Here is a 17,908-nt window from a genome sequence, read left to right as displayed (position 1 = left end):
TTAAAAAAAATTTTTTTACTATTCATTTGAAAATTACTATTAATTATAATTACTTTTAAATGATTTTACAATTTTGTCTTATCTTTTCCAGGTTTTTCTTGATAGTAGGAAGGATGTTTTCTTTTATTAATCCTGTTGATACCTAATGCTTTTGTAGTACACAATTTGTGTTTAATGAATAAATACGAGATAACTTAAACCCTAACTTTTCTTTCGAAATTGAATTTATTATAGTGCCATTGTGGAAATGAATACTAGATCTGTTTGGTGATGTGGCAACTGGACTAAGTTTCTTAAAGGAAACTGTGGTTCCAGGATGGGCTTGGAAGCTGCAGCCCAGAACTATGTGGGCACCGCGGCCCTGGTGGGTTGGCAGGAACAGGAAGCCCGCAGTCAGAAAAAACATTGTTCCATGGTGCCCTCTAGTGAGCCAAAGCACTACCAGGTCAGAAGTCAGGGCCAGAGGCCCTTGAACTTCAGCAGGAAGCAGGATCATCCGGGGAGCGTGACAAAACTATAGACATCAGTGCTCCTTCCCAGAATGCCAAGCCAGCGGGGAGATCAAGCCCTTCAATCAGCATCTTCAGGGATCCGATGCACACAGTCCTCAGGTCACACTTTGTGAAATACTGACTAGGTGATGCTCATCAGAAAAAAACTCTCCGGGTATGTAATCTGAGAATACCCACACCCATTCTTCTGCTCCTAGGGATGGATCACTTACTTCTTGCTTACTACTCAAGGATGGATTTGGGTGAGAAAGACAGAGAGAGGGGAGAGAGAGAGAGAGGGAAGAAACAGTGTCTACATCTCTGGTATGACTCCAGTACACACAAGAATGTTGAGCAGCAAAAACTGGATGGAAACACTGAGTGAATATTTTAGGGAGGATTGTGTCACCCTCTTTTGACATCTATCTCCAATCCAATAAAGCACTAATGAAGAGCACTGCTTTCCTCATTTTGTACTCTTCCTGGAACAAGGGTCGGGAGGTGCCTGGCTTTTATCAAGCAAACAGTCCATGGCCACCACTATGTCAGACTTTTAAAGTACATTATCTCTAGAAGTCCCTGGAATCATAGAGAGTGAGGCATTCTTTGTACCATACAGAGGGAAGGCTTGCCGGACAACTGGTTCAAGCATAGGCAACAGAAAAAATTCACTTTCATGTGTCTGTATTTATGTTCTGTTAACAAACTCACTGGAAAGATAAATACAGTAACAACTGCATCACATTCTCAACCATAAAAAGGGCCAATTCATGGTCAGAAACCCAATATACAGTGTTCATCAATGACAAAAAACAAAACAAAACAAAAAAAACCAAACACTTCAAAATCCCCACCAGTACTTTTCTTCCTTCCTCTTGATAACTTTTTTTTTATCATTATTTTTTATCTTTTTTGAGACAGAGTCTCGCTCTGTCGCCCAGGCTGGAAGCAGTGGCACAATCTCGGCTCACTGAAGTCTCCACCTCCTGGGTTCAAGCGATTTTTGTGCCTCAGCCTCCTGAGTAGCTGGGATTATAGGCATGTACCACATCCAGATAATTTTTGTATTTTTAGTAGAAATGGGGTTTCACCATGTTGTTCATGCTGGTCTCTAACTTCTGGCCTCAGGTGATCTGCCCGCCTCGGCCTCCCAAAGTGCTGGGATTACAGGGGTAAGCCATCACGCCCGGCCTCCCTCTTGATAATTTTAAATGAAGGCTGCCACTTTACTAAGGGGTTGTTTGGAAACTAAAATGTTTGTTGAACCTTTCGAGGTGATAAATTACTCTGATGTGAAGTCTACTACTTAAGTCTAAGTCTTTTATGTACTTGTTCATTTATTAATTGTACCTAATGAATTCATTTAAACGGCAAAGCTACATTTATTGAGTGTCTACTATATGTCTGGACACTGTGTTGGGCTCAAGAAGTATAAAGGAGGACTGGGTAAGGCTGACTGCCTATACAGGGGTCAGCGTCTAGAGGGGACATTATCTGATGCAATGTGATGGGTACTCTACCAGAAAGATGAACCCAGGGCTAGGATAGCACAGGACAATTACCTCTCTCCATGGGAACCAGCTGAATAGAGAAATGCTATCACAGACACACTCTAAAATTCTAATACTTGATGAACATTGCAATTTTCATGGGGATTAGTTAAGACCACATCATTAATTTTCAAACGTTCTAAGACAAAAGAGTTATCAAATCTCTGTTCTCACAAATAATGTTTTTTAAAGCTCCCCCATTCCCCGTGACTGTAGCTTTGAAACAAACTATGAGGTGCTGGGCTGATGCCATCTGATTTCAGTCTTGCTTATTTGCCTGTCCAGAAAACTTTAAGCATAGACTCACAGAGCCCTTAATGAGAAAGCTCATTAAAAAGCCGTCTGAAATGGTGAAACAAATTACATGCACAACACGGCCCACTCTTTTCCTCTTCATTTCCTTCTTTCCCTCCCAGGCTGCAGCATTATAAACGACAAGGTGAAGTGAATCATCAGGTCAAGAAAAGGCACTGCCGAATGGGTCTATCAGTACCTCTTCGCTTTGACGACATTTCTCTTGCTTCACTGAAGCACTAAAATGTTGCCCAAACAGCAGGAGGGCCCTGCACAAGTAATGATGGCCTTGGTTAAAGCCTTTGATTGTGTGTATTTGGATGGAACCTCAACTTGTAATTGCTGAATGCACACATCTGATTTCAGAGCCTCTCCCTGGAAGGCTTGTTTATTCCTGGTAAAGGCAAAATTTCCTTCCTTCCGGGTGTATCTCTGACCACTTTATGAAGGTTTCTTCAGGAGTATTACTTCAGGATGGTAGAGATCATATTCAGGGCAAGCCTGGCTACAAGGCATCTTATTAAAACACTCTCCACCCCTGGGTCTGTGAGGAAACCTGAGGGAAATCGGGAGTTTCAGGAGCTAGGATATGTTTCCTGCCTCCTGGTTTAACAGGAAGTGATGGTGACGGCTGTCCACTGGGAGGAAGAGAGGGGAGGTGGGTCTTTTTTTTTTTCTCTTATCCTGGGGTATGCAAAAGGAAGGCTACAAATACCAAACAATCCTTCCACACCTAGTAGCTGGGGCAGTATCTGTGAGCAAAAGGAAATCCTTCCCTCCATCTTGCCTCTTAATTTATAGAATTCACTGGGGTTGAGGTAGAGAGACTGGGGTTTAGGCCCTGACATTTTATCAATTGCTCTTGGTTTGACTCTTAAGAATTCACCAAACACCTCTAAATCTGTGTCTACCATATGCCAGGTACCTAGCCAGGCAGTGAGAATACAGAAATAGCGAAGTCACAGTCTTGACCCTGAAGTTTTTCATAATCTCCTAGGGAAGGCATATACACAAACAGTCACAGCACAGTGTGATGTGAGCTTTCCTGAAGCTAGGAAGGAGCCACTGAAAGCAAGAGAAAGGGGAATGCACGTGTTTTCAAGGTGGGGCAGCAGAGTGAGAAGGTGAGAGGTGGTCGGACTGCCGCTAGGGAGGGTTTCACAAATCAGAAGCCTGAGCAGGATTTTAAAGAAATCCTGTTCACTTGGAGAGAGGGAGACATACACACACACACACACACACACACACACACACACACACGGAAGGGTGGTAGAAAGAATCCCGATCGACAGTATTAAGGTGTGGCAGAGGAGACGAAGCTGAGGACAAGACTGAGAAGGAGCAGGCTCAGAAGCAGGAGGAGAAAGAGCAGAGAATGGCTTTGAATGCTAAAGAAGCCAACTATCATAGGGACCGATGGGCATCCCTTGGACTGGGCATATGGGAAGTCACAACAATTTCAGTGGCCTTTGGGGGTTGATCACAGTAGGATGAGTAAATGGAAGGGGAGCAATGGAGCTAACAAGCATATTCTTAATGTTTGGTGGACTTGGCTGTGAGGAGGAGATGATGGCTAGACAGGGATAAGTAATGAAGGAAGCCTTTTGTTGTTTTTGTTTATGACTGAAATGTGGGCATCGTTATATGCCACAATGGAGAGGGAGGAGTTAACCTACAGGAGAGAGATGGGATTAAATGGGGTTAATTCCTACTTCACAGAATCTTTCTGAGGATTAAATGAGATCCCCTTGGTTAACCCTTTCTCTAAGGAGATACACACATGTGAAGTATGATCATCCTGCTGTTGAAATGAAACCTCCGTGCATCATCACAAGGCATTTGAGCTCATTTATCACTTGGCTTCTGAGATAGGCAAATCTCCCTCTCCATAGCCTTTTTGTGTGCGCTGCTTTCCTATTTCCTCTTGCCATCGCTTTAGACACTAGAGCCCAATAATGACTTGAGCTCTCCTTGACACTTCTTCCTGACAAACAACACAACTCAACAGTTCCCCCAGATCACAACAGGAAGCTGGGGGTTGATAAGTGAGAAGCGATTAAGGGAGAGGATGAGAGCCTCCTCATTGTTATTATGAAGTGGAATTAACATCCAGACCTCTTGGGAACTTTGCCTTGTCAGTTTATTAGCTTTTCATCAGAGAATCATAAAGACACCGGGACCATGAAGTACACTGTCCCCTCACGGACACCTGTGTCCCCTTTCCCATCTCAATTCATGAACTGTAAGTCCCACCGTGGCAGAGACTTTTGTCTGTTTTGTTAGCTGCTGTGTCCCCGTTGCCTAGAACAGTGACTGGCACACAGAGAGTGTCTAAAAAATATGCAGTAAGTGAATGATTCACCCATTCCCCCTTCAATTGATTCAATAAAAAATGAGTGTATACGATGGACCAATAACCAAATGTATCCTAGATAAACACAGTTAAAGAGTGCTTGTTATCATTTAAACAATGTATATTCTGTGCCAAGTACTTTACATACATTAGTTCATATAATCACCATCATTTTACAAATGGGGAAACCGAGACTGAGAAAGAAGTCACTTTGTTGAGGATATGTGGTTGGAGAGTGAAGAAGCTGGAATTCCTGACTGCTGGAACTCCAAAACCTATGCTCTTTCTACATCAGCCTCATCCCTCATCATTCTCCAGCTCGAACCATAGCTTCAATTGTAAATGACCGCTTGCAATTCCTTGACCATGCCACGTTCTGTCATGTGTACTCCTTTGCCTGGGACACATTTAGCTGTGGCCTCTGGCTGGGTAATTCTTCATTCTTCTTTTCTGAGGCTCTTCTGAAATGATGTTCTCTGGCTGGGGTAGGCTGACCTTCCTCTCTGCTCCCATATCCCCTCTTGCAGCCCTTCATCACAGAATACATCACAGGCATTTGAGATGCCTCTTTATGCAAACTTCACTCCACTAGACAGTGAGAGGCTCAAGGGCAGGAACAGTGTCTTCATAACAAAAGCTGCTATAGATTGGGTGTTGCCACAAATGTGCTTACTTTGTTTAATTCTCACAACCACCACCTGAGGTGGGAATTATTATGCTTTTTCTTTTTTTTTTTTGAGATGGAGTTTCACTCTTGTTGTCCAGGCTGGAGTGTAATAGCGTGATCTCGGCTCACAGCAACTTCTGCCTCCTGGGTTCAAGTGATTCTCCTGCCTCAGCCTCCTGAGTAGCTGGGGTTACAGGCATGCACCACCACACCTGGCTAATTGGGATTTCTCCATGTTGGTCAGGGTGGTCTCAAACTCCCGACCTCAGATGATCTACCCACCTCGGCCTCCCAAAGTTCTGGGATTACAGGCGTGAGTCACTGCGCCCAGCCTCTCATGCCTTTTTTTTTTTTTTTTTTGGTGAGATGGAGTCTCACTGTCACCCAGGCTGGAGTGCAATGGCACAATATCAGCTCACTGCAACCTCCGCCTCCCAGGTTCGAGCGATTCTCCTGCCTCAGCCTCCTAAGTGGTTGGGATTACAGGCACGCACCACCACGCCCAGCTAATTTTTGTATTTTTAGTAGAGACTGGGTTTTACCATGTTGGTCAGGCTGGTCTTGAACTCCTGACCTTGTGATCCACCCACCTCGGCCTCCCAAAGTGCTGGGATTATAGGCATGAGCCACTGTGCCAGACTTATTATGCCTCTTTTAAAGATGAGGAAATGGAGGCTCAGAGAAGCTAGATAACTTTTACAAGGTCACAGTGAGTAAGCAGCTAACTCAGAAATTAAACATAGGTACATCTTATTCCAAAGCCCAAATTCTTTTCACTTCATTATGCTGTCGTTGGAATTATCTACAACGCTCACAGCTTAGCTGTGGGGGTAAATAGATAAATACCACCTGAACGTTGAGATTAGCAAGCTACTACAGGTTGGTACAAAGTTCTTTGGGGTGACATATGGAAGGGAATAATTTGTTCCCTTTGTGGGAGGTAGGAGCTGGAAGAGCTTCATAAGGTTGCCAGAATGCTTGGGAATTTGTCGACTGAATTGATAATGATGGTTCAAGGTCGAAGACAGTTCCCTGCATTTAATCCTGGTGGTTGGTTTTAAGGGCCACAACAGCCATTGCCCAGGTCACTACTCCTTCCAAATTGGCCCATCTGGTGCCAGGAATGCAGCCCAAATGCCTGCTGGTACCTGCTTAAGTGATGACGGGTAACCAGGCAACCCTGTCAGCACATTGTTTCATTGAAATTATATTTGTGAGTGTGTGAATATGAAAACAACTTTACATAATCACAGTTTTAATCTTGCACAATATACTTTACATTTAAATGAAATAAGTGTATTTTCAAGCTTATGGTTATATGGAATAGTGTAGCAACCCCTAATTATGCGTTAGCTTCTCTTCCTGCTCTTGTCCCTTAACTACAGGCGTCCCTGGAGGCTGCTTTCTCTATTCTCTCCTCCAGGAAATTAATCTATTTTCTAGGCTTGAATGACTGTAAAATTCCTATAAAATGAGGCTTAAAACGGCAAAGCAAAGGATTGCTTTAAAATATGTTGTATAATACCTTCTTTGTCTGCTCTCGGGGGCGTTTGTCAGGGAAAGCACAGTAGGCAGCCGGATACTGTTGTAGGGGCTCTGGTACCAGGCAATTAGGATGATTCTAAACTGCTCCGTTTCCGAGCTATGTGGCCCTGGGCAAGTTACTTAACCTCCTTAAATCTACATTCCTGATGTATAAAAGAGCAAAAATAATAGTATCCTAGTCATAGAACTATCGGGTAGATTAATGAAATCATGCAAAAGCACTTAGTGACTGATTTGTCAAAAATAACCAGTAAGTGCTACTGTTTATTTACATATTTACTTACTTGTTTATTTTTCTTAGAGACAGGGTCTCTCTCTGTTGCTCAGGCTGGAGTGCAGGGGCACAATCATGGCTCACTGCAACCTTGAACTCCTAGGCTCAAGCGATTCTCTTTCCTCAGCCTTTCTAGTAGCTGGGACTTCAGGCACATGTCACCATGCCTGGCACTAATTTTTCTGTTTTCTTTCTTTTTTTTTTTTTTTTTTTATAGAGGTGGGGGTCTCACTATGTTGCCCAGGCTGGTCTCAAACTCCTGGCCTCAAGTGATCCTCCTGCCATGACCTCTCAAAGTACTGGAATTATAGGTGTGAGTCACCATGCCTAGCCAGTGCTACTTGTGATGATTATTATTACTCTCATGGTTAGCAGGATGAACAAATTTGGGTGACAGTGATTTGAAACCTATGAAGCACTATAAAAATGTGAAATATTATCACTATTATGGATACTGTTGAGGAGTGAGATCCAAAGAGCATGGTATTAAGAGCAGTGAATAGGAAGTCAGGAAAGCCAGATCCCAGTGCTACTCCCGTCACTAATCAGCAGTGTGACCTTGGGCCAGCCTCTCCCCTCACCTCAGTTTTTTTAACTTATAAATGAAGTGGTTTGATTAGATTATCTTGAAGACCCATTCTAGCTCCAAAATTCTATGATTCCATGACTTTTGGAGCTAATAACTTACGTAGAAATCTTACACATTTCCTGGAATAGAGTAGGTCAATATGCATTATATATTAATGGCCAAAGTACATTTCTGAAGTTGATAAAAGTTAACCCCAACTGCAACAATCAGAAAGAGCATTCCTAGGGGAATGCAGTGAAAAAGCAAACTACTCCTACCCACCTCAGGAATTTTGGAGGACATCATTGTGGCAGAAGAGAATTTATACCTAAAATGGCAATACTGAACTAGTCATAAAGAAGACGAGATTATGTTCAGCATCTGTATACTTAGCTAAGGAAGTGGGTGCAATAACCCTTAAAATTGTCTGGATTCAGGCTTTGGATAGTTATATTGTGGCTGGCAGCTCCTCACACCTTCCTACCATTTACTGAGTACCTGCCATGTTCCAGGAGTGGTGGTAGGCTCTGAGGCTACTGAGATAGTCTCTATTCTCAAGGGACTGACAATTTATTGGGTAAAGCATTTTAACTGTGGAGGATACTTTTGTATTTTCTGCATAGTCCTTCATGATGCTTACATTGTTTATATATTGTTTGTCTATTATTCTGTGAAAATATAGCTGTTTGTGTATTCAGCTTTGGCTTGCTTCCCCACCCTCAGCCCTCCACCAGCTTCTGGATGTTAAATATTATCTCTTCATGTGAGCTGTACCAGAAGGAAGAGTCATCTGTTACTCTTTTACTTCCTTAATGAGCCCTCAAGCTGGTTTGCAGGGCAGATATCTATCCTTTCTTTGTTTCCAGAGGACAGATGGGTTCAGATATAGCTGCTTGGTCTTATTCTCTCCCATGACTCAAATTTTATTCTTCTTATCCCCTTTCCATCTTCCCCTCAAATAAAATAAAATAATCAGAAACAATCACCAAAACTAGATAGTAGGGTGCGGTGGTGGCACTTTGATGGATAGACCAAATATTTCTTTTGCTACTATAGCAACTACTATTAAATGCCTTGTTACATACCTTTGATTCTCTTTGGAAATGTGAAAGTTATTTTGCATATGTGCTTAAAATCACCTCAATTACTGAAAATACTTTCATTTCCCTCCAAGATTCTTCTTAATGGGGCTTTTACTATTTTCTTCAGATATTGTTATAAATGCAGAATGCAGTCTTGACCGATTTCTCCAAACTATTTGATTTCTCTAAATATTCTCATCCCAAATATTTTCATATTATCTGAGAATGACAAGGATTTTATGAAAATCATAATTGAAAAATTTTCCACAAAAACACTTAATTAAAAAGTTTGATTCTTAAAGATACTTTTTGTTATCTAGAAAATTTATAAGAGATAACTCAATGTTTATTGAACAATTCATTAGATAAACCTGTATTAAATGGCTGTGTCAGGTATTATGCAAAGTACTGCAAACATAAAGGAGATTAAGAAATGATTGCTACTTTCAAGGAGCTCAATTAAGAGCCACTTGCTTTATACCTTGTATAAATAGTTAATATTTTACAAAACCCTTTCCATGTGTAATAACTCATTTCATCCTCAGAACAATAAATTCCGGTTTCATACTTAATAAACTTGCAGTTTCTTGTTGCTCACTGTTTTTTCTTTGTTTTTTTTTAGACGAGGTCTCACTCTGATACCCAGGCTGGAGTGCAGTGGGGCAATTCCGGCTCACTGCAGTCTCCACCTCCTGGGTTCAAGCGATTCTCATGCCTCAGCCTCCCAACTAACTGGGACTACAGGCATGTGCTACCATGGCTGGCTAAGTTTTTGTATTTTTGGTAGAGATGGGGTCTCATTATTGTCATGCATGTTCATGTGAAGAGACCACCAAACGGGCTTTGTGTAAGCAACAAGGCTGTTTATTTCACCTGGGTGCAGGCGGGCTGAGTCTGAAAAGAGAGTCAGCAAAGGGTGGTGGGATTATCATTAGTTCTTAGAGGTTTGGGGATAGGCGGTGGAGTTAGGAGCAATGTTTTGCAGGCAGGGGGTAGATCTCACTAAGTACATTCTCAAGGGTGGGGAGAATTACAAAGAACCTTCTTAAGGGTGGGGGAGATTATGAAGAACCTTCTTAAGGGTGGGGGAGATTGCAAAGTACATTGATCAGTTAGGGTGGGGCAGAAACAAATCCCAATGGTGGGATGTCACCAGCTAAGGCTATTGTCACTTCTTTTGTAGATCTTCAGTTGCTTCAGGCCATCTGGATGTATACGTGCAGGTCACAGCGGATATGATGGCTTAGCTTGGACTCAGAGGCCTGACAATTATCTTGCCCAGGTTGGTCTTGAGCTCCTGGCCTCAAGCAATCCATCTCTCTCCGCCTGTCAAAGTGCTGAGATTACAGGCAGGAGTCAGTGCGCCCAGCCACTCACTGTTATTTGCAACCAGAATGTTCACTTTGATAATAACATTAGTATTTCTCTAGTTCACAAAGTGCTTTCTTGTCTCATTGGAAACACAAGTTTTTTCATCTTCTCAGCTTCTAGTCATTGTTCTAGTCTTCCTCTTGTGGGAAGGGGAGAGGACTAAAATGACTTCTCGAATTCCTTGTAAGTGCTCTTAAAATAACAGTAATCTCTATTGTATATCCAAGGTGAGGACCTTGCTGTTGGATTCCTGTCCCCCAGAGCCTTTAGGCTATAATCTCAGAAGTTCATTCCTACTTCATTTTTGCTCTCCATTTTCCCTTTATTCCATTCCTGATCATGCCTTCCAGGTCATGCTCTATTTGGGATTTCTGTTTTTGTCAAAAAATAGAAGGAACTTAGCAACTTAAGGATTATTCTGCCCAACGTGTTCACTTTACAGAGGAGTTCACTGAAGCAGAGAGCCAACAAGTGTCAATGTTAAACCCACAAATAAGTGGTAGAGCTGGGCCTGAACCTGAGACTACTCTTCTGCCAGATATCTTTTAAAGACATTGAGCTGTCTTTAAAAGTCACCTGTCAAATGAAATATTCTCTCCAACATGTGTGCTTCTCTTATATAGCTAGCCTATAAATATTTGGTTACTGTTGCAGTAGAGATCTACCCAATTTTATAATATTTCACAGATTATATTGTATATTTTCAATTCTTCCAGAGTGTGCTTATTCACCTAATGTGTATGGTCTGTGTTGGTCTTCGAATCAACAAACATTTATTGAGCATCTACTATGTGCCAAGCATAATATAGGCATTGGGGACATGAGAACCAATGTCCTTCCACTCTCCCCGTGGTGGGTTTTGGCCTGATTTTAACTGGAAGTATTATTTGGATTTCTGTAGTTTCATTCAACATTGGATCATTAGTAACTCTTTAGATTTAGTGTAAATGGTCCTGTAAATGTGAGAAAACTAGTAACAAGAATTGAACTCTAACAAGGTGTTCAAATGCTGACTTGAAAGCCTTTACCTAGGCAGGTGTGGTGGCTCACACTTGTAATCCTAGCACTTTGGAAGGCTGAGGCGGGCAGGGCGCTTGAGACCAGGAGTTCGAGACCAGCCTGGGTAACACGGTGAAACCCCGTCTGTAAAAAAATACAAAAATTAGCCTGATGTGGTGGCGCACAACTATAGTACCAGCTACATGGGAGGCTGAGGCAGGGGGATGGTTTGACCCTGAGTGGTGGAGGTTGCAGTGAGCCGAAATAGTGCCACTGCACTCCAGCCTGGCTGACAGAGCAGGACCCTGTCTCAAAATAAATAAATAAATAAATAAATAAATAAAGACTTTACCTGTGCATTTAGGATTTTTTTGCACTGCAGAGGACCCAAGGACCTTTATGTATCATCTCTCTGTCTGTCTATCTAACCTACAGAGAAGGTCTCACTCTGTCGCTCAGGGTGGTGCGATCATAGCTCACCGCAGCCTCCAACTCCTGCGCTCAAGCGACCCTCCCACCTCAGCCTCCTGAGTAGCTGAGCCCACAGACACTGGCCACCACCTGCCTTGGCTTTCCAAAGTGCTGGGATTACAGGCGTGAGCTACCCAGCCAAGAACCACTATTTAAATGTTGCCGAGCGTGGTTTAAAAAGTCTCCCAATTCTGAGGGGGCAAGGGTTGAAAAACTATTGGATCCTATGTTCGGTACCGAAGTGACAGGATGATTCGTACCCTGAACCTCAGCATCATGCAATATACCCAGATCACATCTGCACATGTAGCCCCTGAATCTAAAATAAAAGTTGAAACTATTAAAAAAAAAAGCCTCCCAAATTTGTTACAAAGATGCCAACGAAGGTTAATCTCGGGTAATCTAATTCCGTTTCCTGGTGTTTTCTTTTTTCTTTTTTTCTTCCAGTCGGCTCCACCTACAGAGAGGCCCAACAGGGGGCTCGCGCGCTCGTTTGGGCTCGCGGCCGGAGAAGACGGGCTCACTGGGCCGGAGCCGCCCCGCTAGGGTTGGGTCGTGGCTGCCGGGGCTCGTCGCCAGAAGGCCTCCTGGGCCGCCCTTCCGCTCTCCCGGGGCTGGGCGGCGCTGTCTGGCTCTTCCTGCCGCGCTCTGGCCACTCCCCCCTCCGCCCCTTGCTTGGCCTGGCCGTGGCGGCCGTGCTCTGCAGGCAGTGCTTCCCTCGGGCGTGGGTCTGCAGGTGCAACCCCGACTCCTCCCTGAGCCCCGCAAGGCAGCCCTGGGGTGCTCCCGGCGGGGTTGCCCGACTGACCCTGCCCTTGTTCTGTGTTGCAGGAGAGCCGGACAGGGCAGCGGCCGGCACTACCGCGCCGCGATTTGTGCAGAGCTGAAGAAGACCCTGACCATTGAAGAGGTGGACCCCCGCCCCGTCGGGCTCACGAGGTAGGGGGCTGGCTTATCCCCTTCTACTCTCCCCTTCTCCTCGCCACCACACACTCCCCGCAGGCTTCCTTCTTGAATCAAGTTCCCAGTTCCCAAGCGAGGGGGCGACCGAGAGACTGGAGGGCAACTTCGTCTTGGTCTAGGAGGTTGAAGCCCTTTCCAAGGTCTAAAGTGCTAAAGGAAGATTGTTCCCCTACAACACGCTTATAGGCCGCTTTCTCAATGCTCAGAGTTGTTGCCTTAGAAACAGAGAATTCTGATTTGCACATGACTTTGTATGTGCAAGTTATTGGTTTAACACAGGTACATAGACCTGATCCTTTGCTTCGTTCCACCTCAGTGCCAGAATCGAATTATTCGGCCTCTGCCTCCCTGAAACCAGCCCGGCAACCCCCGTGTTTCCATGTGAACATACGCCTCTGGTGTATTGCAGAGATTTGGGATTCTTTTTTTTCTTTTTTTTTTTTTTTGAGGCGGAGTCTCGCTCTGTCGCCCAGGCTGGAGTGCAGTGGCGCTATCTCGGCTCACTGCAAGCTCCGCCTCCCGGGTTTACGCCATTCTCCTGCCTCAGCCTCCTGAGTAGCTGGGACTACAGGCGCCCGCCACCGCGCCTGGCTAATTTTTTGTATTTTTAGTAGAGACGGGGTTTCACCATGGTCTCGATCTCCTGACCTTGTGATCCGCCCACCTCGGCCTCCCAAAGTGCTGGGATTACAGGCGTGAGCCATCGCGCCCGGCCAGGATTGGATTCTTTTAGGGATGTGGGCAGCTGGTCCACTGAAATGTGGAAGTCACTTTGGCTCTGCCTGTTGACCACTCTGGTAACACAGTATCATCTGGTGTGGAGATGAGAACCTCAGACAGTGTGAAGCAGGCAGTGGGTCTCAGTGTTGGAGACCTCCAGGGAGAGGGAGAAAGGCAGCTGTAACCCTGAAGTGTTACCAGCATGGAGCCTGTTAACTAACATGGCTAACATGGATTATTTGGATGAGCACTACTTCCTGGGATTCACGTGCTGAATGACATTCATCCTCAAATCATCCTTCAATCTAGGTGAAGTGGCTGGAGAACACATGTGTACCCTGTGTATACTTGTCAATAACCGATGTGTTCTGCACCGAATGGGTCCAGGCTGAAGGCTAGGCTCCTTTGTTCTGTTATTTGTCTAGACATTGCGTTGTAAGGAATTAGCCCATGAGAGCTGTGACTATGTTAGTTTTACTCACTGTAAATCCCTGAAGTCTAAAATGGTTCCTGGCATGTGGCAGAAGCTTAAAAAATTGTTGAATGAATGAATTTTGTAGATAAAAATGTCTTCTCACCAATATGGCCACCTCTGTACAAACAAATCAATATCATCCCTTTGGCATCTCAGCTTTCATTTCTTCCAGTGATTCCAACCCCTGTTGGGATGTGTTGGTCTATGACAGTGGTTGTCTAGCACAGCGATCCGCAACCTGTTTGGCACCAGGGACCAGTTCTGTGGAAGATAGTTTTTCCATGGATTGATGAGGGTTGGAGGGGATGGTTTTGGAATGAAACTGTTCCACCTCAGATCCTCAGGCATTAGATTCTCATAAGTAGTGTGCAACCTAGATCCCTTGCTGTGCATTTCACGATAGAGTTTGCACTTCTATGAGAGTCTAATGCTGCCCCTGATCTGACAGGAGGCAGAGCTGGGCGGTATGCTTGCTTTGTCTGCTCCCCTCCTGCTGTGCAGCCAGATTCCTGACAGGCTACCAGTCTTTGGCCCCGCGGTTGGGAACCCCTGGTCTGGCATGCATCAGAATCAGTTGGGGCTTGTTAAAAAAGAATGCTAGGCTTTGTCTTCAGAGTTTCTGATTCGATAGGCCTGGGATGGGGCTTGATAATTTGAATTTCTTTCTTTTTTTTTTGGTTCTTGAGATAGGGTCTCACTCTGTCACCCAGGCTGGAGTGCAGTGGCATGATCATGGCTCACTGCAACCTTGACCTTCCAGGCTCAAGTGGTTCTCCCACCCCAGTCTCCCAAGTAGCTGAGACCACAGGTACATGCCACCATTCCTAGATAATTTTTTAATTTTTATTTTTGTAGCGATGGTTGCCCAGGCTGGTCTTGAACTCCTGGGCTCAAGTGATTCTCCTGCTTTGGCCTCTGGAAGTGCTAGGATTATAGGCGTGAGCCATTGTGCCTGGCCTATGCCAGGTGATACTGATGCTAGTGGTCTCGGGCCACATTTTGAGAACCACGGGCTTACAGGGCCTGGCGAAACTGCTGGCTACACTGCTGTTGGTCTGCCTCAGCTATGGCACTATCGCAAAACATAGAGGTTGGGGATCTGGGACTAGACTAAAGGATTTCAAATTCCGCAAACAGCTGATCAGTTTACCCTTCTGTTTAAAATTCACTAATGACTTTCCATTGTTTGTAGTATGAAAATCAAGATCCTCAGAAAGGAGGCCAGACGGGTAGCTCACGCCTGTAATCCCAGCACTTTAGGAGCCTGAGGCAGGTGGATCATGAGGTCAGGAGTTCGAGACCAGCCTGGCTAATATGGTGAAACCCCACCTCTTCTAAAAATACAAAAATAATTAGCTGGGCGTGGTGGTGCATGCCTGTAATCCCAGCTACTTGGGAGGCTGAGGCAGGAGAATTGCTTGAACCTGGGAGGCGGAGGTTGCCGTGAGCGGAGATCACGCCACTGCACTCCACCCGGGGCGACAGTGTGAGAGTCCGTCTCAAAAAAAAAAAAAAATCCTCAGTAAGGCTTCAAAGTCTCTGTGTCCCCACTGTAGTGTCTTTGTAGATGCCATTGCTTTTGTCTGTGCCAAGCCTTTTGCCTCCTATTTTGAATAGTTAACTCTTGGTTGTTAGTTCAAGTGTTGCTTACTTAGGAACGCTTTTCCTGACTTCCCCAAATGGTCAAATCCTTCCATTATGTGCTTTCATAGCACCATATATTTATATCATTAACACTTGGTACTGGAGTTATAACTTAATATATGTATCTTCATTATTATCTGGTTAATATCTGTTTTCTCTACTATACTTTAGCTTCATGAAGGCAGAGACCTTGCCCATTTTGCCTCCTGAGTGTATGCCGGCTCTTACTTTAGTACCTGGCATGTCATTGCCATTCAGTAACTATTTTGGTATGATTGAATGAACATTGTCTCCATGGATGTGTACTGTTCTGCTTTGCGGCTCTATTTTCTTTGTAGGTCAGGGTTGATGTCCATTTCTGTGGAGTTAACTTTGGTGATATTTTGATCTGCCATGGTCAATATCAGGAAAGGCCCCATCTTCCCTTCACACCTGGTGAGTATGGGGAGACCAAGTGACGGCTTCAGGAAAAAAAGATACAGGGAGTTTTCAGAATCATGCCCTTGGTCTCAGGCAGTGCTCTGTTGGTGTCTGCCTGCCATCAGTGATGGTTCAGTTAGATGTGTCCGTCTCACTGTGAATTGGGATCACTAGATTGTGAGCCCCATGAGGGCAAAGTCTGTGCCTGTCTTGCTCAATATTATATCCCCCAGCTTAGCATTGTATGTGGCTCTTAGTAGGTGCTCAGTAAATACTCTAAAAATGAAGAAATGAACAAATGAATTTTCACCAAAATTCTGTTCACCAGAATTATCATTAGTCCTAGTCATTCATTCTCTTTCCTTGCTTGATATTGCCCCGATTTTGTTTCTTCACTGAAGGATCACAGACATCTGTTTGCAGCTAAAACTTCAGCCTCACAGACACATTCCCAATAAAACGTAATGCCAAAGGATCAGAGAGAAGAAAAGGGGATTTCTTAGCAGCCCTCTGTCTGATTTTTGTTCCCAATCTACTTCTAGATCCTTAACATGTGGACAAGTGACTGATTTTTGTTGTTGAAATGTGTTTAAAGGGATATAAGTATAGCTTAGCATGTATAGAGTACATGTATATTTTATACAGATGTATATTATTAAAGATAGAGTGATTGCAAATAGTTACCGTGTTTTGGTCTCAGGGTATTTGATTGTATCTCAACAGTTGGAACCATTTCCTTGTGTTTATATTTGCTGAAATACTGGTTGGGGGGAAGATGTCATACTCAATTGAGTTATTCCCCTGGCAGCTCAAGTAGGAAACATTATAATTACTTCAGAAAATTCAGAGGTGAAAGAGGAAAGGACAGACAACATTAGTTCATCCAGTTGAGCCAAGTACTGTCTGAATAAACACAGTTCATGTCCTTGAGGGCCCTATAGTCCAGCAGAAGAGACTTGAAAACAGATAAATAGGGTGAACATTGTCATTGGGGTGCTATAGGAGGTCCCAGTGATGAGGGTCAAAAGTACCTGTGTACCTGTGATTCTCTGTGCTTTTGCACATTCTTGAAATTTTCATTTGTGTCATGGTAAGACTGGGACTACTATAGCTTCCCCAGGTTGTGGTTGTGAAATCTTATGTTTACTTTCCTCTGCTTTGGGTATAACACCCTTATCTCTCTGCCTGCGTATGGAGAGGGGGAAGGACACCTAAACTCCCTCAGCTCCAAAAGCTGTTGGACTAGCCTGTCGATCAGTGTTTTCTCATCTCCATGGTGTTGTGTTTTACAGATAACCTAATCTTTAAACAATATGTTTTCAGGAATGGAGTTTTCTGGGACAGTGTTGGAGACAGGCACAGATGTCAGCACAGTTAAAGAGGTAAATTAGTTGAAGTCTAGGGAATCAATATATATGGAGCTATGAAAAATGTGCTAACTTCATTTGTAGCCGAAGGGTCTTGCTTCTACTGGCTTTTGCCTGCAGACACCAAAGGGAAACCTAAATAGAAAGGTAAGAAACAAATTCTGAACTGGGGAAAGGAAGTCATTGGAAGTTCCTGGCTGCATTAAACTTTTTATTATGAATAAAAGGCGGCACCTCAGTCTTTAACTGAGAGGACAGAGAACTTGAGCCTCTTGTGAAGTTAAGACTAGGCTTCTAATTCAAATCAACCTTTGCCTTACTCTATCTCATTGTCTCAAATGTGCTCACTCAAATTGGCTTGACAATCTGGTGGTGGTATTGAGAGAATTATTATTTTATTTACTAAACATTAACTCTGAATAGATAATTAAGACCAACCTGTGTCTTTTGGAGTCAGAGATGTGCATTTTTTTTCTTTTTTGATTAACTCAGGAAAAGGAATGCAAGGTCATGCATTTGCACATATCTTTAATGGTATATTTCCTTTAGGGAGATAGAGTTATTGGCATAAGAAACTTGGCCGGGCGCGGTGGCTCAAGCCTGTAATCCCAGCACTTTGGGAGGCCGAGACGGGCGGATCACGAGGTCAGGAGA

At 44.0% G+C, this 17,908-nt stretch overlaps 1 protein-coding gene across 1 annotated transcript; it reads left to right on the top strand.

The window, feature by feature from the left end:
• Nucleotides 1–316: 316 nt before the first annotated feature.
• Nucleotides 317–16,383, top strand: LOC117074052. The gene is made up of 6 exons (XM_033195299.1): nt 317–445; nt 4,475–4,577; nt 12,113–12,401; nt 12,497–12,604; nt 15,806–15,902; nt 16,289–16,383. Exons 1-5 carry the CDS (start codon nt 317–319, stop codon nt 15,852–15,854), a joined length of 678 nt encoding a protein of 225 aa, XP_033051190.1. The 3' UTR covers nt 15,855–15,902; nt 16,289–16,383.
• Nucleotides 16,384–17,908: the final 1,525 nt, after the last annotated feature.

This window comes from Trachypithecus francoisi, unplaced genomic scaffold, assembly GCF_009764315.1.
Source record: "Trachypithecus francoisi isolate TF-2019V2 unplaced genomic scaffold, Tfra_2.0 Lachesis_group5, whole genome shotgun sequence".
Lineage (NCBI taxonomy): Eukaryota > Metazoa > Chordata > Mammalia > Primates > Cercopithecidae > Trachypithecus > Trachypithecus francoisi.
The sequence above is the reverse complement of the archived record's forward strand: the minus strand, read 5'-3'. Positions and strand labels throughout refer to the sequence as shown.

Coding starts and splice junctions, on each gene's coding strand:
- LOC117074052 (XM_033195299.1), top strand. CDS start 317: ATGGGCTTGGAAGCTGCAGCCCAGAACTATGTGGGCACCGCGGCCCTG. Junction 446..4,474: donor GTGAGCCAAAGCACTACCAG/GTCAGAAGTCAG, acceptor TTGCCTTGTCAG/TTTATTAGCTTTTCATCAGA. Junction 12,605..15,805: donor CGCCCCGTCGGGCTCACGAG/GTAGGGGGCTGG, acceptor TTTTCTTTGTAG/GTCAGGGTTGATGTCCATTT.